This window comes from Tachyglossus aculeatus, chromosome X1 (assembly GCF_015852505.1).
Source record: "Tachyglossus aculeatus isolate mTacAcu1 chromosome X1, mTacAcu1.pri, whole genome shotgun sequence".
Classification (NCBI taxonomy): Eukaryota; Metazoa; Chordata; class Mammalia; order Monotremata; family Tachyglossidae; genus Tachyglossus; species Tachyglossus aculeatus.
The window spans coordinates 135,645,918-135,670,643 of NC_052101.1; the positions used below are offsets into that span (position 1 = coordinate 135,645,918).

General features: G+C 49.1%; 1 protein-coding gene across 2 annotated transcripts in view; it reads left to right on the plus strand.

The window, feature by feature from the left end:
- Positions 1–24,726, plus strand: part of AP3D1 (adaptor related protein complex 3 subunit delta 1) — a 108,733-nt gene that overhangs the window by 16,871 nt on the left and 67,136 nt on the right. For both annotated transcript variants that reach the window (XM_038740567.1, XM_038740566.1), the window contains exons 2-8: positions 9,188–9,283; positions 9,772–9,852; positions 10,982–11,062; positions 13,978–14,085; positions 14,859–14,988; positions 15,657–15,796; positions 23,856–23,929. In XM_038740567.1, the coding sequence (XP_038596495.1) occupies positions 9,188–9,283; positions 9,772–9,852; positions 10,982–11,062; positions 13,978–14,085; positions 14,859–14,988; positions 15,657–15,796; positions 23,856–23,929 (710 nt within the window). The remainder of the gene's footprint in view (positions 1–9,187; positions 9,284–9,771; positions 9,853–10,981; positions 11,063–13,977; positions 14,086–14,858; positions 14,989–15,656; positions 15,797–23,855; positions 23,930–24,726) is intronic.

The window sequence follows — 24,726 nt, forward strand, 5'->3', positions numbered from 1 at the left end:
TGGCAGCTCAGAATCTGTGGATTCCTCCCAGCTGGGAGCTGCTGAGTCGCCCCTCCTAGAGGAATTTCCCAAAGCCCCCTGGCTCTACAGATAAACTGTGGCAGCTCCAGACTTCCAACCATGTGCCTTCAGTCATTCATTCATTCATTCAATCGTATTTACTGAGCGCTTCCTGTGTGCAGAGCACTGTACTAAGCACTTGGGAAGTACAAGTTGGCAACATATAGAGATGGTCCCTACCCAACAGTGGGCTCACAGTCTAGGAGGGGGAGACAGAACAAAACATATTAACAAAATAAAATACGTAGAATAAATATGTACAAGTAAAATAGAGTAATAAATACGTACAAACGTATATACAGGTGTTGTGGGGGAAGGGAAGGAGGTAAGGCGGGGGGGCTGGAGAGGGAGAGGAAGGAGGGGGCTCAGTCTGGGAGGGCCTCCTGGAGGAGGTGAGCTCTCAGTAGGGCCTTGAAAGGAGGAAGAGAGCTAGCTTGGCGGATGTGCGGAGGGAGGGCATTCCAGGCCAGGGGGATGACATGGGCCCGGGGTCGACGGTGGGACAGGTGAGAACAAGGCACGGTGAGGAGATTAGCGGCAGGAGTGAAGGGTGCGGGCTGGGCTGTAGAAGGAGAGAAGGGAGGTGAGGTAGGAGGGGGCGAGGTGATGGACAGCCTTGAAGCCCAGGGTGAGGAGTTTCTGCCTGATGCGCAGATTAATTGGTAGCCACTGGAGATTTTTGAGGAGGGGAGTAATGTGCCCAGAGCGTTTCTGGACAAAGATAATCCGGGCAGCAGCATGAAGTATGGATTGAAGTGGGGAGAGACACGAGGATGGGAGATCAGAGAGAAGGCTGATGCAGTAGTCCAGACGGGATAGGATGAGAGCTTGAACGAGCAGGGTAGCGTTTTGGATGGAGAGGAAAGGGCGGATCTTGGCAATGTTGCGGAGGTGAGGACGGCAGGTTTTGGTGACGGCTTGGATGTGAGGGGTGAATGAGAGAGCGGAGTCGAGGATGACACCAAGGTTGCGGGCTTGTGAGACGGGAAGGATGGTAGTGCCGTCAACAGTGATGGGAAAGTCAGGGAGAGGGCAGGATTTGGGAGGGAAGACAAGGAGTTCAGTCTTGGACATGTTGAGTTTGAGGTGGCGGGCAGACATCCAGATGGAGATGTCCTGAAGGCGGGAGGAGATGCGAGCCTGGAGGAAGGGGGAGAGAGCAGGGGCAGAGATGTAGATCTGGGTGTCATCAGCGTAGAGATGATAGTTGAAGCCGTGGGAGCGAATGAGGTCACCAAGGGAGTGAGTGTAAATTGAGAACAGAAGGGGACCAAGAACTGAACCTTGAGGAACCCCTACAGTAAGGGGAAGGGAGGGGGAGGAGGAGCCTGCAAAAGAGACTGAGAATGAACGACCGGAGAGATAAGAGGAGAACCAGGAGAGGACGGAGTCTGTGAAGCCAAGGTCAGATAGCGTGTTGAGGAGAAGGGGGTGGTCCATCATCAATCGTATTTATTTATTGAGCGCTTACTGTGTGCAGAGCACTGTACTAAGCGCTTGGGAAGTACAAGTTGGCAAAGGCAGCTGAGAGGTCGAGGAGGGTTAGGATAGAGTATGAGCCGTTGGATTTGGCAAGCAGGAGGTCATTGGTGACCTTTGAGAGGGCAGTTTCCGTGGAATGTAGGGGACGGAAGCCAGATTGGAGGGGGTCGAGGAGAGAGTTGGTGTTGAGCAGTCGCCTCCCTCTGATTTCTCCTTCCCTGTCCCCTGCTCCCAGCACCCCTTCTCATCTCTCTCCCCACAGGCCGGGCACTCCTATCCTACCTGTGCCACTCAATAATAATAATAACAATAATAATAATAATGGTATTTATTAAGTGCTTACTATGTGCAAAGCACTGTTCTAAGTGCTGGGGAGGTTACAAGGTGATCAGGTTGTCCTAAGGGGGGCTCACAGTCTTAATCCCCATTTTACAGATGAGGTAACTGAGGCACAGAGAAGTGAAGTGACTCGCCCAAAGTCACCCAGCGACAATTGGCGGAGCCGGGATTTGAACCCATGACCTCTGAGTCCGAAGCCCATGCTCTTTCCACTGAGCCTCGCTGCTTCTCGCCCCCGGCTCCATCCCCATCAGTCTGTCCCAGCAGTGCCCCTCATCCTTCTCCCCCTGCACTGGCTACCACCAGCTCACCCCCATTCATCCCCGTCGTACCCCTTGCACCACTCAAACCCCATGCACCCTTCCTACAGCCTCAGCCCAATGTGGCCCTTGGAACCCCTGCTCCATCACAGAGAAGCTTCCCTTCATCCTTGACCATCCTCCTGTCTCTCCCCACTTCAGTCTATACTTGACGCCGCTGCCTGGATCGTCTTTGTGCAGAAACGCTCTGGGCATGTTACTCCCTTCCTCAAAAATCTCCAGTGGCTACCAATCAACCTACACATCAGGCAGAAACTCCTCACCCTGGGCTTCAAGGCTGTCCATCACCTCGCCCCCTCCTACCTCACCTCCCTTCTCTCCTTCTACAGCCCAGCCTGCACCCTCCACTCCTCTGCCGCCAACCTCCTCACCGTGCCTCGTTCTCGCCTGTTCCGCCGTTGACCCCCGGCCCACGTCCTCCCCCTGGCCTGGAATGTCCTCCCTCCGCATATCCGCCAAGCTAGCTCTCTTCCTCCCTTCAAAGCCCTACTGAGAGCTCACCTCCTCCAGGAGGCCTTCCCAGACTGAGCCCCCCTCCTTCTCTGCCTCCCCATCCCCCAACCTTACCTCCTTCCCCTCCCCACAGCACCTGTATATATGTTTGTACATATTTATTACTTTATTTTACTTGTACGTATTCTATTTGTTTTATTTTGTTAATATGTTTTGTTTTGTTGTCTGTCTCCCCTTCCTAGACTGTGAGCCCGCTGTTGGGTAGGGACCGTCTCTATATGTTACCAACTTGTACTTCCCAAGCGTGTAGTACAGTGCTCTGCACACAGTAAGTGCTCAATAAATACGATTGAATGAATGAATGAAAGTAAAGCATTCAGCCCCCTTGATCCCTCCTACTTCATCTCACTACTCTCCTGCTACAACCCAGTCCGCACACTTCACTCCTCTAATGCTAACCTTCTCACTGTACCTCGATCTCATCTATCTCATCGCTGACCTCTCACCCATGTCCCCCCTCCTAGCCCCACAGCACTTACGTACATATCTGTCATTTATATTAATGTCTGCCTCCCCCTCTAGACTGTAAGTTCATTGTGAGCAGGAAATGTGTGAGTTATATTGTTCTCTCCCAAGCGCTTTGTACAGTGCTCTGCACACAGTAAGCGCTCAATAAATATGATTGACCTGTTCCTGACCCAGTCACTGGTCCTCCTTACCATCACTGAAACTTGGGTCCCCCCAGATGACACAGTCTCCCCTGCCGTGCTTTCTCTAGAGGGTGGGCGGGCTCATCTCCCACTCCCCCAGACGTATTGGTAAAGGGGGAGGAGTTGACTTCCTTCTCGCTCCCTAATGCTGCTTTTGCTCCATTTCACCTCCCCCATTCCTCTGTTTCCCTTTCTTTGAAGCCCATATAATTCGCCTTTACCCCCAACTCCAATTACTAGTCACTGTCATCTACTGCCCCCGACTCCCCTCCTCCAAATTTCTGAACCATTTTGATCCCTTTCTCACATCCCTTCTCTCATTTCTCCATCTCTCCACTGGTCCTTGGGGACTTCAGTACTCATGTGGATGTCCCCGATGATCCTTCCACTGTCTACCTCCTCTCACTCCTCTACTCTAGTGACCTTCCTGCTCCACCCCACCTCTCACACTCACCAACTTGGGCACACACTTGATTTTATAAGCTCCAGTAACTCTACAATCTCTACCTTCACCAATTCTGAAATTCCTCTGACCACAACCTCCTCACCTGCTCTCTTTCCCATACACCCCCCCCCCCCCCCCCCACACACACACATCTGTCCTGGCTCCCACAGAGCCCTCTTTTCTTTTGACCCCCTCCAGTATTCTGCAGCCACTCTACCCCATTTGGTCCCCATACCCAAGCTACCTTCTCCTGATGCACAAGTCGACACACTCATTCATTCATTCAATCGTATTTATTGAGCGCTTACTGTGTGCAGAGCACTGTACTAAGCGCTTGGGAAGTACAAGTTGGCAACATATAGAGACGGTCCCTACCCAACAACGGGCTCACAGTCTAGAAGGACTCACACTCGACACCACCCTCTCCACTGGACTGAACTCCCTTGCTCCTCTGTCCCTCCGCCGGTCTCGTAACACTAACCTGCAACCCTGGATCCTTTTCCTCCACTCCTGTGCCTGAGCTGCGGAGTGCCATTGGTAGAAATCCCGACATCCCTCTGACCTTGTCCACTTGAAATTCATTCTTATCTACTTCAGTTTGGTCCTCTCCACTGCCCGACAACGATACTTCTCTTTCCTAATTGATTCCCGTTACCACTGCCCTTGCCAGCTGTTCCAGATATTTAACTCCCTTTTCAAGTCTCCTGTCCCCCCACCAACCCTCACCATCTCTTTTTCCTAGTGACCTGGCTACATACTTCAACAACTTCAACAAAATTGAAACCATTAGGCGTGAGCTCTAAATAGGTACATGTTTGACCCCCTTTCCCCCTCCCCCTTGTTATTAGTGTGAAGGGGTACAGATGCAACTACCTTAAGCTGTCTGTGAGCTGTTAATCGTGGGCCCCGTGGGCTGTGATGATTTGCACATGAGCTTTTGAGGCTTTGCAGTGTATTTTTCTAAAATATCCTGTTTTTCCTCTTGGCAGGGGCAGTCTCCCAAATGTCAGCAGACCTGTAACTTGCCAAATTTGATGAAACTGTAACTGCAGTAGCTATTTCTTGGGGTTGGCACTTGGGGCCCGATCACCAGCTAGTCTCAAACCTGTACGGAGCCTAATCCATTTTGGCTTTTAGGACTCTTCTGCATTCAGACTTGTTGGTCTGGAGGTGAACGATGGAAAGACAATCGTGTAGATGATCTAACCTGTAAAAGTCCCATCTGCTATGTGCAGAGCACAATATTACAGGCTCGGGGAGGACGGTAGATTGTGTTCAGCCTTTTATTGTCTGCGGTTCAGATGCATAGAGAGAGTTGAAAAAATATATAGTCTAAAACTCCAAAGTTCCAATGGAGTTGAAGCAGTTTATAGGCATACCAAGATGGAGAAGTTCTGCAAGTACTCTTTTGAATGGCAGATAGATCAAGTGGCTAACAGTAAAACCAGGCAGTCTGATTCTTCTTTTGGAATAGCACAATTGGAGTGTCTGATGAAAATGGAAAAATAACACTCTCGTTCAATCAGTGGTTATTTATTGAATGCTTACTGGTTGCAGAGTACTGTACTAAGAGCTTGGGAGACTGCAGTACAGCAGACTTGGTAGACATGTTCCCTGTCCAGAAGGAGCCTATGGTCCTGAGGGGAGGACAGACATTAAAATAATTAAACAGATGACAGATGTGTACATAAGTGCCATGGGACTGAGAGTGGGATGACTATCAAGTGCTTGAAGGGTACAGAGCCAAGTGTGTAGATGATACATGTGTATATAGCTTTAATTCTATTTATTTCGACGCTATTGATGCCTGTCTACTTGTTTTGTTGTCTGTCTCCCCTTTCTAGACTGTGAGCCCGTTGTTAAATAGGGACTGTCTCTGTATGTTGCCGACTTGTACTTCCCAAGTGCTTAGTACAGTATTCTGCACACAGTAAGCGCTCAATAAATATGATTGAATGAATTAACTGAATGAATGAATACAGAAGGGGTAGGGAGTAGAGGGGATGAGGGCTTAATGAGGTAGGCCTCTTGGAGGAGATGTGATTTTAATAAGGCTTTGAAGGTGGGGAGAGTGGCAGTCTGTCCGATATGAAGGGGCAGGGAATTCCAGGCCAGAGGAAGGATAAAACTAATAATAATAATAATAGCATTTGTAAAGCACTTACTATGTGCAAAGCACTGTTCTAAGCGCTGGGGAGGATACAAGGTGATCAGGTTGTCCCACATGGAGCTCGCATTCTTAATCCCCATTTTACAGATGAGGTATCTGAGGCACAGAGAAGTGAAGTGACTTGGCCCAAAGTCACACAGCTGACAAGTGGTGGAGCCGGGATTGGAGCCCACGACCTCTGACTCCCAAACCCGTGCTCTTTCCACTGAGCCATGCTGTGAGGGATCAACAGTGAGCTAGAGATCAAAGTACAGTCAGTAAGTCGGGGTTTGAAGAGTGAAGTGCGCGGACTGTGCTTTTAGACTGTGAGCCCACTGTTGGGTAGGGACTGTCTCTATATGTTGCCAATTTGTACTTCCCAAGTGCTTAGTACAGTGCTCTGCACATAGTAAGCGCTTAATAAATGCGATTGATGATGATGATGACTGGGTTGTAGTAGGAAATCAGCGAGATGGAAGGGGGGAACTGATTGAGTGTTTTCAAGCCTCTGGTAAGGAGTTTCTGTTTGCAGAGGTGAACTGGCAGCTCCTGGAGGTTTTGAAGAGTGCAGAGACGTGGACTTGGTTTTTTTGGAAAGACAATCTGGCAGCAGAATGAAGTATGGATTGGAGTGGGGAGTGACTCGAGGCAGGGAGAAGCAGTGTGGCCTAGTGGAAAGAGCATGGGCCTGGGAATCCGAGGATCTGGGTTCTAATCCTGGCTCCACCACACGTCTGCTGTGCTATCTTGGGCAAGTTATTTAACGTCTCTGTGCCTCACTTTCCTCATCTGTAAATGTGGATTAAGAACGTGAGCCCCATGTGGGACATGGATTGTGTCCAACCTGATTAGCTTGTATCTATTCCAGTACCTAGTGCCTGGCGCATAGTAAGCGCTTAACAAATACCATTTAAAAAAATGTGTGTGGGGGGCGGTGAGTCAACAAGGTGGCTGATGCAGTAATCAAGATGGGATGGGATAAATGCTTAGGTCAGCATAGTAGTAGTTTGGACAGGGAGGGAAATGGAGTCTAAAAATAATGATTGTGATATTTAGCCCTTACTATGTGCCAAGTACTGTACTGAGCGTTGCGGTAGATACAAGATAATCTGGTCCTATGTGAGGCTCACAGTTCAAGTAGGAGGAAGAACAGGGGTTCTAGCAATGTCATGAAAGTAGAACTAGCATGTGACATGTTATGGGCATGTGACATAGCATGTAGGCGGTGCTGGGAAAGTTGTCTGCGTGGGGGTGGGGGGCAGGATTTATGTGGGAAGATTCTGTTTTTTACATGTTTAGTTTGAAGTGGGGAAATCCAGGTAGAAAAGTCCTGAAGGCAAGAGGAAATGTGAGACTGCAGAGGAGAGAGATAAGGGCTGGAGAGGGTGAATCATTCTCGTAGAGATAGGAGTTGAAGTCATGGGAGCAAGTCTTTTCTTCAGCTCCCTTCTGCTTCGCCCTGATTTGCTCTCTTTATTCATCCCCCCAGCCCCACAGCACTTATGTGTCTATATCTGTAATTTATTTCTATTAATGTCTGTCTTCCCCTGAAGACAGTAAGCTTGTTGTGGGCAAGGAATGTGTCTTTTATATTGTTCTTTCTTTCAATCGTATTTATTGAGCACTTTCTGTGTGCAGAGCACTGTACTAAGTGCTTGGAAGAATACAATAATAAACAGACACACTCCCTGCCCACGACAAGCTTATATCGTACTCTCCAAAGCACGTAATACAGTGTTGTGCACTGTATTATTTATTTTACTTGTACATATTTACTACTCTATTAATGATGTGCATATAGCTATAATTCTATTTATTCTAACGGTTTTGACACCTGTCTACATGTTTTGTTTTGTAGTCTATCTTCCCCTTCTAGAGAGTGAGCCCATTGTTGGGTAGGGACCGTCTCTATATTTTACCGATTTGTACTTCCCAAGCGCTCTGCACACAACAGGCGCTCAATAAATACGATTGAATGAATGAATAAATGCAATTGACTGAGTGCAGATGGACAATAGAAGGGGACCCAGACCCGAGCCTTGAGGGACTCCCACGGTTAGGGGGTGGGAGGCAGACAAGGGACCCGAGAAAGAGACTGAGAATGGGCAGCCAGAGAGATAGGAGGAGAACCAGGAGAGGACAGTGTCAGTGAAGCTGAGGTTGGATAATGTTTCTGGGACAAGGGGGTGGTCGACAGTGTCGAAGGCAGCCGAGAGGTCAAGGAGGTTTAAGATGGAGTAGGGAAAGAAGCATCCCTGGCACGGGAGATACTTTATTTCATAGCCTTAGTACAGTACTTAGCTTAGTACAGTGCTCTGCACACAGTAAGCGCTCAATAAATACGATTGATGATGATGATCATAGCCCTCATGTGGAGCCTGACCTAATGGGGTGTTGCATGGGGGAGGTGGGTGGGGGGGCAGCGCAGGGGGACGATAAGTTTAGGGCAACAAGAGAAAGTGCCTGCTCGCTGAATATGTCTTCGCCTTCCCTCTGTGTTCCTCCCTTCCCCTCATGCGTGCCCCCCTCTAACTCCCCCACATTTTGTACATTCAATTCTGCCATAGTTTGTGTCTTTGACAAATCCAGTATGAGCTTCTGGAGAATTGGTTGGTTGGGATCTAGAGAGGGTCTTTCTCAGGGTAGGGGAGATTCGAGCGTGTTGAAAGGGAGCCTGGAGAGGAGCATTTGGAGACAGTGGTAAAGGATGGAGGGAGAGCGGGAGCAAGAGATAAGGGGCAAAAGTAGAGGGGGTAGAGTTAGCTAGCAGGTGGGAGATCTCTTGAGGCATTTTGAGTTCATTCATTTTGATAGCATATTAGTAATAATAATCATTGTGGTATTTGTTCAGGGTTTAGCGTGTGCCAGACACGGGGTTGATAAGAGATAATCGGGTTGGGCACGGTCCCTGTCCCCCATGGGGCTCACAATCTAAGTAGGAAGGAGAACAGAGATTGACTCCCCACTTTACAGATGAGGAAACTGAGGCACCAGGAAATGAAGTAGCTTGCCCAGGCTCACCCAGCAGGTAAGTGGTGGAGCGAGGATGAGCACCCAGGTTTCCTGACGCCCAGGCTCTTTCCACTAGGCTGCCACACTGCTTCCTCCTTCTTTAATAAGAGCTCTTAGATTGTCACCTTTGTGAGGTTGTTCTTTATTTCAGTACACACTGTTTTGGAAAGTATTGATTCCCGTTTGGGTGAATGGTCTCCATATTCGTTTCTTTCAGGCAAAATACATCTCTCAGTGTATCGATGAGATTAAACAAGAACTGAAGCAAGACAATATTGCCGTGAAAGCGAATGCCGTCTGCAAGCTTACATATGTAAGTTCTTTGATTTTACTCAGGTGCTCCTGGTCCTCTGTAGGAGGTGCCCCTAGGTCTACTAAAGGCCCTTGTGGATCTGTAATTGTGCCCTTCAGAAACCCAGTGAAAGCCGTGAAGTTGGGATTTTTTGTTTTTATTTCATTCTGGAAAATGTTGTCATTTTATTGCTGTGGCTTAAGACACCCCTGGTGGAAAGTTCCACGTGTTGAAACACTTTAACGGGCAGGTTGGTGGTTGGGGGGCGGTGAGGCGGGGTGAGGGGGAGGAAGGGAAGGGGAAGGAAGCCTCATTCCCTGGCCCTTCTCCCTGCAGTATTGTAGGTTCACTGCTTTCCAAACAACATGAGCCTCTTAGGATTTGACTGATCTGGAAATGGTAGGCCTTCACCCACTGTGGGGGCGGTTCAGGTTTTCCTCTTGCAATTTAGGGTCCAGAATTGTCAGGTGGAATTTGTCAATTTTCCATGTTTTGCTTCTTTTCTTCAGTTACAAATGTTGGGATATGACATCAGCTGGGCTGCGTTCAATATTATTGAAGTTATGAGCGCTTCCAAGTTTACATTTAAGGTAAGATGCTATTGGGCTAGTTTTCACGATCCAAATTTTGGGTCATGTGAGCTCCTTTTCCGTGCCTGCCCGGGGTCTCGTGTTTACTAACCGCCCCCCACCTGGGGAGGCTCTGTTGCCTCTACTTGTCAGGAAGCGAGGACTTTCTGGAATGAGCCGTAGGCCGAGTTTTCAGCTCAGGTGGTCAAAGTAGAGTGATTTAGTTGTCATGGGCAGGGAACGTATCTACCAACTCTGTTTTATTGGACTCTCCCCACCGCCTAGGCCAGTGCTCTGCACACAGTAAGCACTCAGTAATACCATTGATCGATTGATTTGGTCATTTCGTGGGGGAAAATAATATTGACTAGAAAAAAAATCAACAGTGCCCAGGTATATGGCCACCCAGCTCTGCCCCACCTCTCACCTCCTTGAATGGGGAGACGTGAGGCAGGGCTACAGGGTTAGTCACCAGAGGCCCAGTTTCCCCATCGGGATGGGGTTTCCCCAAGCTGTCACCAGGACTGCAGCATCTTCTTGGAATCATTCATTCATTCAATCGTATTTTATTAGGCACTTACTGCGTGCCAAGCACTGTACTAAGCACTTGGGAAAGTACAATTCAACAATAAACAGTGACAATCCCTGCCCACCACGAGCTCAGAAACACCCAGTCCCCATATATGGGGATCGGCTGAAATGGTGCAATGCGCTGGGTTGGGGGGCAGGCAAGTGTTACCGAAAGGAGTGGCCCATCCGAGAAGTGATTGTACCGTGGCGTTCTTTGGGGCCTGCCTTGACGGCCCAAGGCTGACTGTGGAAGGGCCCCAAGGTGAATAGCCAGGGGCATAGTCTCACTAGAGAATTTTCAGGTCAATTGAAGTTTGAAACCTTTTAAGGGAGAGGAATGCCAGACCGAAGGTCTGTCACCTGACTCGGGAGCCGTATTTCATTCCAAGGCCCATTTTCCCTTTCGTCAGTAAGGAAACCGTTCTACGAGACCAGCCTTGCTCACCACCCAAAGGTCGTGTGACTGTCGCAGGTGGGGGTCCGGCCGTCAGAACGCCCATGGAGGGCACAACCGGGAAGGCCTCCAGAAAGCTAGAACTCTGGCTGTGACGCTAATGCTGCTGTTTTTCTAATCAAACAGAGAATTGGTTATCTTGCTGCTTCTCAGTGCTTTCATGAAGGGACTGATGTGATTATGCTGACTACCAATCAGATTCGAAAGGTAAATATGGCACTTCAAGTTAAATGACCGGGATCCCCTCTGTTCCTTTGGCGTCTCTGTCGCGAGCCCCCGGTTCGTACCGACCGGGACCTTCCTGGCCCCGGGGGAGCCTCAGTGATACACCTCTCATCTTGTGGAAACTTGTGGAAAAAATGTGTGGAAAGTTTTTTACTTAGTTTTACCAGCATGCAAGGGAGTGACACATACGCACACTCACCCCACTCCACTGAGGGTTCGGTACCAGTCTGTGGTCAAAGGAGCCCGTTCTGCCAGTGCTTCTTCTTTCTGCTTCCAAGTGCTGCTGCCTTCTGCTGCTCTCAGCGTGCTTCCTTCTTGCTTCTCTGCGTGCTTCTGCTCCCCTGTGTGCTTCTGTGTTGCCTCCAGGTAGCCCCTTGTGATTCATGGGGCCGTCTTTTATCTGCCTTAGGTTTCGTAGCTGGTCTACGGGGCAGTCACTGATTGGTCCGGGCCCGTTACTGGGTAGAACAGGGAGAGAAAGCCATGCCTCCCTCCATTCTCCGCCCCCACAGGCCAGCAGTCACCTGCCTCAAATAGAGGGCCTCAGTGCCTCGTGGGTCTCTTCCTTGTTGCTGTTCACGGGATCACAGACAGTCACTAAAAAGGCAGCTTGTTGTGGGCTCACCACAGTCTTTCCTCAAGGATCGGTTTGCTCCAGTCACTGGAAAGGAGTCTAACAGAACTCTGAGGGTTTTGGACCTGGTCGCCTTCCAGCTCATCCTTCACCTGAACCCCCCTCGGGGTTTTGGGAGCATTTCCCAGATGAGCACAGCGGGGATGGTAACTGGGAAGTCTGGCTCGAGCATTGGGCATTTCTGAACGGGCCCTCGGGCCTCCCCTTCCTGAGGTTTTCCTAGGCCAGCTCTCCCGCTTTGCCTACTTTGTGTGGTTTGAGTGTAGTGACTGATGCATTGGAATTGGAGGTTGGGGGCAGGGAGAGAGGAGGAGCAACAGCAGCACTTATCGAGCACCCACTTGGTGCTGTGCCCCTTATTAGGCACTCTTGGGGCTCTCACGTCCACCTCAAAATAGAAATTCATTCATTCAGTCGTAGTTATTGAGCACTTACTGTGTGCGGAGCACTGTACTAAGAAATGGTCAGATCCGAATCAGTGGCAAAACAGAACCTCTTCAATTTTCATACGGAAATCCTTATAAGCACAGACCCTCTAAACTTACGATGACCCCGTCTGCTTCCCGTGACTTGTCCACTGAGCGACCTTGGGCAAGTCACTTCACTTCTCTGTGCCTCAGTTCCCTCATCTGTAAAATGGAAATAAGACTTGTAAGTCCCATGTAGGACATGGACTGTGTGCAACCTGATTAGCTTGTCTCTACCCCAGTGCTTAGTACAGTGCCTGGCACGTAGTAAGAGCTTAATAAAAGCCATTTTAAAGAAAGTGCTGCATGGATGGTCCATTGGGGATGGCTGTTCAGGATGGCAGCCATCAGTCCCCCATTGCCTCCCTACATCCCTGCGCGCGTGCGCACACATGCTTGTGTGTTTGTGTGCGAGAGAGAGCGACACACAGAGAGAGTGTGAACACGTGAGTGAGTGAGAGCACTGCATCAGGTGGCCTTGGGTCAGATGGGGCATGGTGTTTCTCAGGCTCTGAAGGCTTCCCCACCCTGCCACCAGTTCTTCCCCCCCTTCTGTTTGCCCTTTGAAGCAGGACTGTGGCTTGATGAAGCGGCATGAGTGCCATGATACCCCACAGCCAGGGCATCTTCAGTAATTTCCAAGAGGAAGGAAGCACTGCTGCCTCTCAGGTGTGGTTTCCAAGTGGTTTCCACTAGACTGTAAGCTCCTTGAGGGCAAGGATCATGTATTGGACTGTGTTATATTCCTCTAGACTGTAAACTCGTGGGCAGGGAATGTATCCACCGGCGCTATTATGGTGTACTCTCCCAAGCGTTTAGTCCAGTGCTCTGCAGACAATAAACGCTCAATAAATCGGATTGGTTGATCGATTGGCTCTCCCAAGCACTCAGTCCAGCAGTAAGCGCTCCGTAAATACCATAGAGAATGGACCTAGCCAGGCCCAAAAACCCAGACCCCCTGTGGGGGTGAGCCAGGAAACCTTCAAGCCTCCAAGCAAGCAGTTCTTGATGATCAACCTGAAAGTGGGATTTTCCCAGGAAGGCACTCATGTGGGGACACCCACTGCCCTTTGTGCCCAGTTCTATTGGGCTCCATTTTTCCCAAAGGGTTTTTTGGTTTTTTTTGGTTTGTTTTTTTTTGCCCAGACAAATCCTCCCAGTGTGGGACGACTCTGGAGAAAGAACTCAAACCCTCAGAGCTACGCCACTGGAGTGTGGCTATAGTAGCGCTTAGTCCACTGCTCTTCTTTACACACGCAGTAAGCACTCAGTAAATACCATAGATTGATTCCTCGAGTCCAGAGCGAAGAGCTGCACTGGGGACTCGAGGCCGAGGCCTCGTGAGTCTTTGTTGCTTGGGCCTCGCCAACACCTTTGGTAGTAAGCGCTCAATAAATACGATTGATTGATTAATACTAGTCCATTCTGGGTGTGTATGTGCAAGTAATAACAATAATTACGGTATTTGTGAAGCGCTTACTGTGTGCCGGGCACTGTACTAAGCACTGGAGAGGATACAAGCAAATCGGGTTGGACGCAATCCATGCCCCACATGGGGCTCCCAGTCTTGATCCCCATTTTCCCCATGAGGTAACTGAGGGCCAGAGAAGTGAAGTGACTTGCCCAAGGTCACACAGAAGACAAGTGGCAGGGCCAGGATTAGAACCCATGACCTGACTCCCGGCTCGTGCTCTATCCACTACGCCATGCTGCTTCTCCAGTCATTTTGAATTCCTGGAAATAATTGTGGTGGTGGTGGTGGATGTATTTTAACCATATTTTCCCTTCCTTTCCAGGACCTGAGTAGCCCCAACCAGTACGATACTGGCGTCGCATTGACTGGTTTGTCCTGTTTTGTCACCCCGGATCTTGCCAGAGATTTGGCCAATGACATCATGACCTTGGTGAGCTGTTTGACGAAAGAAAGGGAGCTTTCTTGTTTTATGTTGAAAAACCATTTGCTGTGTCTATAATAATTTTTTTAAGCTTCTGTTCATGAAATACTCCCCAAGATTAATTTTTTTTTTGTTTTGGACATTTATTCTTCCACATTTTGGCCAGATAGAAACTTACTTTTCAGTAACGCTGCTCCCGGGAATCAGGATTCAGCTCTTTTTCCAGTCTATTAAATCATGTCTCCCGCCACATTCTGGGTAATTACGAGGTTGTCCAGAAGATTTTGGTGTCAGTACAGGAGAAACTTGGCGACGGTATTTGTCTCCGCCGCTGACTTAGCTGTCCATTCAGATCAATGTCAGGCATCCCAAAGTACCCTGGAAGAATCCATGTGCCCCCCAGCCTTATTTGTATGGTGTTGTACTTGCTACTCTAGGGCCCCTGGGTGGATATTGGAATGGGAGAATGCAGAGCCTGAAGCTGATTTTTCATTCCTAGGAACAGAGCATTGAAGCCTTGAGTGGGCCCTTGCTTTGGGGCTGTTTTTTTTGGTCCCATTTTAGGACTAACTCTGCTGTTGGGGCTGTGAGTCCAGTAGGGTTGAAATCAGTGGACCGGTGTTTGGGTCTTGAGCTCTTAGCAGATGGTGAGAGCACTAAAGCAGTAAGCTGCAGGCAGGCCCTCCCATAGGTGACCCCAGATGTAGGTGGTGGAAGATGTAGGGGCTTCATCGTGACGTCAGCAAAGGTGATTGAACCTCTGCCAATGGTTTTATTAACAGATGTCGCACACGAAGCCTTATATCAGAAAGAAGGCAGTGTTGATCATGTACAAAGTGTTTTTGAAGTATCCAGAGTCACTGCGCCCTGCGTTCCCGCGCCTTAAAGAGAAACTGGAGGATCCCGATCCTGGTTTGTTGCTTTTCATTGGTATTTGTGGCGGGAATGGGCCTTCTGCTTCGCGTTCATAGCGGGTCGGGCCAAGTCGTTTGTGGCAGAGTAATGAGGTGGTAGAGTCGAATAACTTTTCCGAGAAGTCACAGGCCACCAGTTTCGTGACTGCCTTTGATCAGAAGGTTAAGTGGCAGGGTGCCCCGGAGAGCCAGTTCCTGGCTTTGCCCAGTCCTCTCTCTCCCTTCTTCACCAAGACATTCATCTACCCATGTTGTCCCTCTGTGTTGCTTTATAAATTTCTGTTCCTCCTCTCCGCCCTTCCCCCTTCCTTTTTCTAAAAAAATCACAGTCCACTCTCGTAACCTGAGCATACTTGAAATCACTCCCTACGGGTAACGATTCTGACATTTAATACATGAGCGGCCAGCAGTGGATTAAAGAGTTCAGTTGTTTGGGGACTTTGGGTTTCAAAAGAGATGTTCATAACCCCCAAAGTCACTTGGACTTAGGGAGCAATGTCAGCTGACATGGAGGAGAAGACAGTGGGAAGGGAAACCATGGATGGGAGTCATTACCATGTAATGAAGTGGCGTGGAAATGGCATTGTCCTTGAGTGTAAACATTTAATACGTGGTTCGAGTCAGAAAACCTGACCTCTGACTTGAACTTCTCTTCTTATTTCACAGGTGTACAGTCTGCTGCTGTGAACGTTATTTGTGAGCTGGCCAGGCGCAATCCCAAAAATTACCTTTCCCTCGCCCCACTCTTTTTTAAGTTGATGACTTCTTCAACCAATAATTGGGTCCTCATTAAAATTATAAAATTGGCAAGTATTATTCAGGTGTTACTTTCCAATGTGGTGAGCAAAAATCTTGAATTGGATATATTTTCTGGTAACACATGGCCTAGTGGAAAGAACCCAGGTATGGGAGTCAAGAGGCCCTGGCTTCTAATCCTGGATCTGCTGGTTGCCTCCTGTGTGACCGAGGGCATCACTTCACTTTTCTGGGTCTCACGTCCCTCATCTGTATAATGGGGATTCAGTACCTGTTCTCCCTCCTACTTAGACTGTGATCCTCCTGTGGGGCCTGATTATCATGTCTTTAGCCCAACGATTGGCACATAGTAAGCGCATAACTGGGTAGTCTTTTAGACTGTGAGCCCACTGTTGGGTAGGGACTTTCTCTATATGTTGCCAACTTGTACTTCCCAAGCTCTTAGTACAGTACTCTGCACACAGTAAGCGCTCAATAAATATGATTGATTGATTGATTAGGGACCGTCTCTATATGTTGCCAACTTGTACTTCCCAAGCACTTAGTACAGTGCTCTGCACACAGTAAGCACTCAATAAATATGATTGTTCACAAATACCACAATTAATGCAATTGATTAATTTCAGGTTAATGGTATTTATTGAGCGCTTATTGTGTGCAGAGCACTCTATTAAGCACTTGAAAAAGTACATTAAGTGTTGTGACAATCAGTGCTTCTTGACGAGTTTGACTACAGAGGGGTCCATGTTCCCCACTTCAAACTCTTGGGCCTATGGCCTCCTCCCCACTCCAAGTGCTCCATTGATTCCCCTCTCTCTAGGCAGGGCTGCCCAGCAGAACTGCAGAAGGCACTTGGTTGTCCTGAAACCAGCATTCTTGTAGCTTTTTTAAGAACAGCATCACCTCTGGAAACTAGGGGCATATAGTGGGGGCAAAGGCTAGGGGTGTGAGTCTGTCCCGAACGGTGAGAGTGTATGCCAAGGAAGGCAACCATTGTAGCATTCGGGTGCCGCTTGCTGTTGGAGGTAGAATGCTAGTTTGTATGCACCTGGCGCCCTCACTTTTGCCCCTCGACCTCTCTTCTTGACATCCCACCACCTCCCCTGCACTCTCCAAGGTGACTCGTTCTCTCTCCCTCTCTCTCTCTCTTTTTTTTTTTTAGTGATGGGTATTTAAGTGCTTAGTATGTACCAGGTGCTGGGGTACTAAGTGCTGGGCTAGCTACAAGCTAATCAGGTTGGACACAGGCTCTCAGTCTTAATCCCTATTTTACAGATGAAGTAACTGAGGCCCAGAGAAGTGAAGTGACTGCCCAAGGTTACACAACAGACAGAGGACAGAGTTGGGATTAGAACTCAGGTCCTTCTGACTCCAGTCCTGGGCTCTACCCACTAGGCCTTGCCACAGAGAAGCAGCGTGGCTCAGTGGAAAGAGCACAGGCTTGGGAGTCAGAGGTCATGGGAGCTAATTCCAGCTCAAATTCTAATTTGAGCAAGTCACTTCACTTCTCTGAGCCTCAATTACCTCATCTGTCAAATGGGGATTAAGACTGTGAGCCCCCCATGGGACAACCTGATCACCTTGTAACCTCCCCAGTGCTTAGAACAGTGCTTTGCACATAGTAATCGCTTAATAAATGCCATTATTATTATTATTATTATCATGACTTCCTTGTAGCCATATCTATCAATCCGTGTATACAGAGCTCTATATTAGGTGCTTGGGAGAGTCCAATACAATGGAGCTGGTAGACACTATCCCTGCTCTTAAGGAGTTTACAATCTAGTGTGGGAGACAGACATTAGCATACATTTCAGATAGGGGAAATGGAATGGATGTAAGTGCCGGGGGCGCAGTGCAGTGACTAGAGATGATGAGATCGAGCATGTGTCCAAGTTGGTGAGTGGGTGAGGCAGAATGGAGCAGGAGGTAAGTGGAGTTGAGAAACAGGAGGCAATGGGCAGGTTGTCGGGAATGTCTGTGTGGATGTTTAGCCCCGAGGATCACCCTAGGGGACAGAGAAGGCGAGGAGGAAAGGTGAAAGAGGCATCGAAATGGTCCAGCAAGTTAGTGGTGCGGCCTGGGAGGTGGTAGACGATGGTGACGACCGGCAATTGGAGAGGGAGGTAGGGACGGACGACGTGGGCATCGAAGGAGAGAAAGAGAGGGTGTTGGAGAGTGGGGGGAGTATGTTGCAAAAACGGCATTGGGGAGCAAGAAGGAAGCCGACTCTTTCCCTTTTGCCAGTGAGTCTTGGAGAGTAGGAGATGAGGCCCCTTTTGTTAGAGAGTGGCTCGGGAGATGGTATCATCTGGGGAGAGCCAGTGGTGGTGAGGAGGCATAGCAACGAGCCTGAGACCTTGCATTCGGTCCTTTGCCAAATCCTGTCTTTCTTTCCCCTGCAAATTTTCTGGCTCCTCCCCTTCCTCTCCCCAAAGATTGTCACCACTCTGGACCAAGCTCGGGTCTCGCCATGGCTATAATAATAATAATGGCATTTATTAAGCGCTTACTATATGCAAAGCACTGTTCTAAGTGCTGGGGAGGTTACAAGGTGATCAGGTTGTCCCACGGGGTGGGGGTGGGGCGCTCACAGTCTCAATCCCCATTTTCCAGGTGAGGTAACTGAGGCATAGTGAAGTGACTTGCCCAAAGTCACACAGCTGACAATTGGCGGAGCCAGGATTTGAACCCATGACCTCTGACTCCAAAGCCCCTGCTCTTTCCACTGAGCCATGCTGCTTCTCTTAAGACTAGTCTAGATGCACTAGTCTAGAAGGCTAGACTAATGCATCAGTCTCTGTGTCTCTTCCCCCCACCCACCCACCCACCCACCAACGTGTCATACTCCACAGTGCCGCTGCACAGTCTTCCTGAAGCATCGCTCGGCCTACATCTCTCCTGTCCTCCGAACCCTCCCCTGACTCCCTGCATCTGGTCTCATGAAACAGAAACTCCACACAGTCGGCCCCAAGGCTATCAGTCGTCTGGCCCCATCTGACCTAACTTCTCTCAATCTGTTACTCCCCACCTCGTTCTCCTCATTCCACAGCCAATGTTCTAACCAGGCCTAGCTTGCGACTGTCCCACCTCCAGCCCATACTCAGTTTACCCTGGTTTGGAACTCCTCCCTGTCCCACGTCAGCCAGACCACAGCTCTCCCCGTGTTCAGAGCCCTCCTGAAGTGCCCCGCTTCTCCCAGTGAGCTTTCCTCAATTATATAGAGATGCGGTGTGTATGCCCTTTTCTTTCCCTTCCCCCAGCCAAATTGCCGGGGAGAGTTGAGAACCTACCAAGCAAGGATTGGTATAGCACATGGGATCTTGTATAGCTGCGGTGAGTTCCCCTTGTCATCCTGTGCTGATGAGATGCCATCTCCTTTTTAGCAGGCAGAAGGTGGGGCTGTCATTTACAGTTTGCCAGGTAGCCCTTCCACTGAGTAAGAGTGAAACCCGCTGTTAAATGTTATGTGTTCTGTGTAGTCTGAGGGGTTTGAGGGTTTGTTTTTCCATTTTCTTCCCACTGCTCTCAACTGTTGTACCCTCCCAGAGGCTCAGGACAGTGCTCTTCACATAGTGCTCAGTAAATAATATAATAATAATAATTAGATTATTATTATGGTATTTGTTAAGCGCTTAAAATGTGCCAAGAACTGTTCTAAGCACTGGGGTAGATACAAGGTAATCAGGTTGGACCCAGTCCGTGTCCCACACAGTCTTAATCCCCATGTTACAGATGAGGTAACTGAGGCAAAGAGAAGTGAAATGACTTGTCCAAGGTCACCAGCAGACACGTAGTGGAGCCGGGATTAGAACCCACGTCCTCTGACTTCCAAGCCCATGTTCTTGCCCCTAGGCCATGCTGCTTCTCTAAATGCCATTGATTGATTGATTTGGAGCCTTGAAGTTCCCCATGGTGGTTCTTGTCAGGTATTGGCATGCTGCAAATAGGTTGATCCAAGTCCAGTTTGAATTTCCGACTCCGTCGGGATTCTTCATCGTGTGGGCCCCAGGTGCTGGCGCTCATGGGGTTTTCATTATAGAATCAGCCACAGGATCATCAATGGTCAGTTGGCTCCATCTGGAGCCCGAGGCATGAGACTCTTGACTCTCATTGCAAATGGAATGGCTGGAAGTTGACATTGTGAATGGAAGAAGGTATCCAGGGCCAGGAATTTTTTTCGGGGGGGGGGGGGGGCGGGGAGATAGGGAGGGGGAGGAAGGTTTCTGGGCCACAGTGGCTATTTTCATGGCTTCTCTTGCCCCATTTGATTACATTTTCTGTGACTACGTCCTTAAGTCACGTTAGTGTGGCGAGGACAACCATTTCTGGGACAGGTTTCCTTTGTTTCCGCAAGGGACCCCTGTGGCCCCCGGCTTGGGGTGAGGTGGAGGGGTGGGAAGTCGAGCCGACAAAACTGTTGTCTCCCTGGGAGGACAGAGTAGGATGTCGCCGGGGCCGTTTGGCAGGTGAGGGCCAAACTCCCCTCTCCAGTGGCTTGTCCACTGGTGGCTCTGGGATGTCCGGGCCTGCTCCCCCATGCCGAGCAGCTGGCTTTGGGAAGTGAAAGGCTGTGGTCTTAGCCGGGTCCCCCTGAGCATCAGCGGCTCTGGATGCAGTCATCGAGTGGAGCACTCCGGTCCAGTGGACGATGCTTTGGGGTCTTGATGCTGATGGGGTTTATTAACTGCTCTCGGCGTGCCAAGCACCGTGCCGGGCCCTGGGATAGATGCGAGGTAATTGGATTGATTGCGGTCCCTGACCTACTTGGGGCCCACGGTCTAGAGGGGGAATAGGGCTTTTTCTCCTCATTTTACAGGTGAGGAAATTGAGGCACAGAGAAGTAGTCCCTAATGATCTGGCTACCCACTTTATTGAGAAAATTGAAATTGATCAGGTGTGATCTTCCTAAAATCTCTCCTGCTCCTCTCCAGTCCCTCCCTCCCCACTGCCCCTTCTTCAACTCTCCCATCCAGCCCAGCAGTATCTCTAGAGGAGATCTCCTTCTTTCTCTCAAAGTCCACCCCTTCCACCTGCACATCCATCCCTATTCCTTCACACCTTATCGAAACACTTCCCCCCTTCCTTCTTCCCTCCATAACTGCCATCTTCAACTGTTCTCTCTCTAGTGGCTTCTTCCCCACTGCTTTCAAGCATGCTTATATCTCCTCTTGACTCCTCAGCTCCCTCCAATTATCACCCCATCTCCCTCATACCATTCCTCTCCAAACTCCTTGAGCGAGCTGTTTACACCGGCTGTCTCAAGTTCCTCTCCTCCGATTCACCTCAACCCCCTCCAGTCCGGTTTCCATCCCCTTCACTCCACAGAAACTGCCCTCTCAAAGGTCACAAACGATCGTCGTCTTTCCAAATCCACCGGCCTCTACTCCATCCTAATCCTCCTCCATCTCTCAGCTGCCTTCGATATTTTCGACCATCCCCTTCTCCTGGAAATGTCATCCAACCTCGACTTCACTGACGCTGTCCTTTCCTGGTTCTCCTCCTATCTCTCTGGCTGCTCATTCTCAGTCTCTTTCACGGGCTGCTCGTCTGCCTCCCACCCCTAACTGTGGGTGTCCGTCAAGGTTCAGTTCTGGGTCCCTTGCTGTTCTCCATCTACACCCTCCCCCTTGGACAACTCATCCACTCCCATGGCTTCAACTACCACCTCTATGCAGATGATATCCAAATCTACATCTCCAGTCCCAATCTCTCTCCCTCTCTGCAGTCTCACATTTCCTCCTGCATCCAAGACATCGGAACTTGAATGTCCTCCTGTGACCTCAAACTTAACATGTCCAAAAAAGAACTTATCTTCCCACCCAAACCCTGTCCCCCTCTGACTTGCCCATCACTGTAATAATAATAATAATGATAATGGCATTTGTTACACGCTTACTATGTGCCAAGTGCTGTTCTAAGCGCTGGGGAGAATACAAGGCAATCAGGTTGTCCCACATGGGGCTCACGGTCTTAATCCCCATTTTCCAGATGAGGTAACTGAGGCACAGAGAAGTGACTTGCCCAAAGTCTTACAGCTGACAAGCGGCAGAGCTGGGATTCGAACCCATGGCCTCTGACTCCCAAGCCTGTGACGGCACCGCCATCCTTCCCGATTCACAAGCCTGTGACCTTGATGTTATCCTTGACTCCCGTCTCTCACTTAATCCACACATTCAATCTATCACTAAATCCTGTCCGGTCAACCGTCACAGCATGGCTAAGATCCACCCGTTCCTCACCATCCAAACTGCTATCACATGACTCCAAACACTTATCCTATCCTGCCTTGATTCCTGTACCTCCTTGCTGACCTCCCTGCCTCCTGTCTCTCTCCACTCCGGTCCATGCACTCTGCTGCCTGGATCATTTTTCTAAAAAACATTCAGGCCATAATTCCCCACTCCTCAAGAATCTCCAGTGGTTCTCTGCATCAAATAGAAACTCCTCACCATTGGCTTTAAAGCCCTCAATCACCTTGCATCCTCTTACCTCACCTCACTGCTCTCCTACAACAACCCAACCCACACACTTGCTCCTCTAATGCCAATTTATTTGATGTACTTCGATCTTGTCTATCTCGCTGCCAAACTCACCCATGTCCTGCCTCTGACCTGGAACAGCCTCCCTTTTCATACCTGACAGTTACTCTCCCTACCTTATTTAAAGCACATCTCCTCCAAGACCCTTCCCTCATTTCCTTTCTCTCACTCCTTTCTGCATCACCCTGACTTGCCCCCTTTATTCCCCCCTCCCAGCCCCACAGCACTTACGTACATATCCGTAATTTATTTAATGTCCTTCCCCCCCTCTAGATTGTAAGCTTGCCATGGGCTGTTATATTTTTTGTTTTGTATGCTCCCAAGTGCTTAGTCCAGTGTTCGGCACCCAGTAAGCCTTCAAGAAATACAATTGATTGATTGAATGACTTGCCAAAGGGTCAGCTAGCAAGCGAGGTTTTTTTTTATGGTATGTTTAACACGTACTGTATGCCAGGCACTGTACTGAGTGCTGCGGTAGACACAAGATCATCAGATTGAACCCTTTCCCTGTCCCACATGGGGCTCACAGTCTTAATCACCATTTTACAGAGAAGGTAACTGAGGCCCACAGAAGTGAAGGGACTTGTTCAAGGTCACACAGCAGACAAGTGGCAGAGCCGGGATTAGAACCCAGGTCCTTCTGACACCCAGGCCCCATGCTCTATCCACTGGGCCCCATGGCTTCTCGTTCAGCTGAATTTTCATACTCCACTATTTTGCCTGTCCAAGGAGGCACTGTCCTTTTATTGCTCTTATTTTCTGCATTTCGTGGTTTCTGCCTCCATTCATTCATGCATGCAGTCATATTAAGCTTTTACTGTGTGCAGAGCACTGTACTAAGCGCTTGGAAAGTACAGTACAACAATAAACAGTGACATTCCCTGCCCACAAATGAGCTCACAGTCTAGAGATGGGGGAGCCAGACATCAATGCAAATAAATGAAATTGCACATATATACATAAGTGCTGTGGGACTGGGTGGAGGGAGAGAGGAGAGCAAAGGGAGCAGAAGGGAGTGGGAGATGAGGAAAAGTGGGGCTTAGTCTGGGAAGGCCTCTCGGAGGAGATGCATCTTCAATAAGGCTTTGAAGCGGGGGCGAGTGTCTCCACCACAGGCCCCCAACCCCTGACTGTCAGCTCCTTGAAAGCAGCATGGCTTAGTGGAAAGAACATGGGTTTGGGAGTCAGAGGACATAGGTTCTAATCCTGACTCTGCCACTTGTCTGCTGTGGGACGTTGGGCAAGCCACTTAGCTTCTGTGCCTCAGTTACCTCATCTGTAAAATGGGGATTAAGACTGTGAGCCCTGTGTGGGACAACCCAATTACCTTGTATGTATTCCAGCGCTTAGAGCAGTGCTTGGCACATAGCGCTTAACAAATTCCATAATTATTATTATTGAAGGCAGGGATCATGTCTACTCATTCTATGATACTCCTCCCAAGGGCTTCTGACACCCAGTAGGTATGATTGCAAGATTTTCTTTGCGTTGTCAAAATGCTGTAAAGAAATGTCCTCTGCAGTGCATTTAAGTTAATGATTGACGATTTCTTCTTTTTTCCAACTAGTTTGGTGCTCTTACCCCATTAGAACCAAGACTGGGAAAGAAACTGATTGAGCCTCTTACTAATCTTATCCATAGGTAAGTTTGGAGAGAGAATTTCATTTTATTTCCTTCTTCATTCTAAGGAAAGTTGAAATGCTGAAGTGAGAGTGGCCCTGTTATGCTGAACACAGAATCTAGGTCTGGTGCACTTTTTCAGTTTAGAGCTTTGTTCATACTTAGGTTGAAGCTTTCACATTCCCTGAGATTCTGTTTTTCGCACGTTGGGAAGACTGTGAAATGGTGGACTGGTCTCCATGGCTTTTGGTTGCAATTGTGTGCTAAGAAAAAGTTGTCAAACAGGAATCGGGCAAGAGAGATGTGCCAGAGTCTAGACTGAAGGGATCATGTTTTGCCTGAATCAGTCCTGGACTAAGGGACCTTCCACTGCTTGGTTAGAATAGATTTTTCTGGACATAGCCCTGCTCTCCCCCCCTGGCCCCAGCACCATGCCCTAAACCCTCCTGTTGCCAGGCTCGGGTTTTGATCATTTCAACTGTCCTTAGATGTCTGTTGCCCGCCTTTGCTCCCCTCCCTTAGTCTTAGATTGTGATCTCCTTGAGGGCCAGGGACTGTGTCCAATTGTTACCTGTGCATTTTCCCCCCCAGCCACGGGAGGACAAGGAAGGGGAAAGCACTCAGAGGGTTGAGGGGAGAAAGAACAGCTAAATCTCAGTGCAGAATACTTGCAAAAAGACCTCAAGGGATCTGCAACTTGTAATAGTAGTAGTAGTAGAAATAATGGTATTTAAGTGCTTACCATGTTCCAGGCGCTGTACTAAGCGCTGGAGGGGAATACAGCTTCAAGGCTGTCCATCACCTCGCCCCCTCCTACC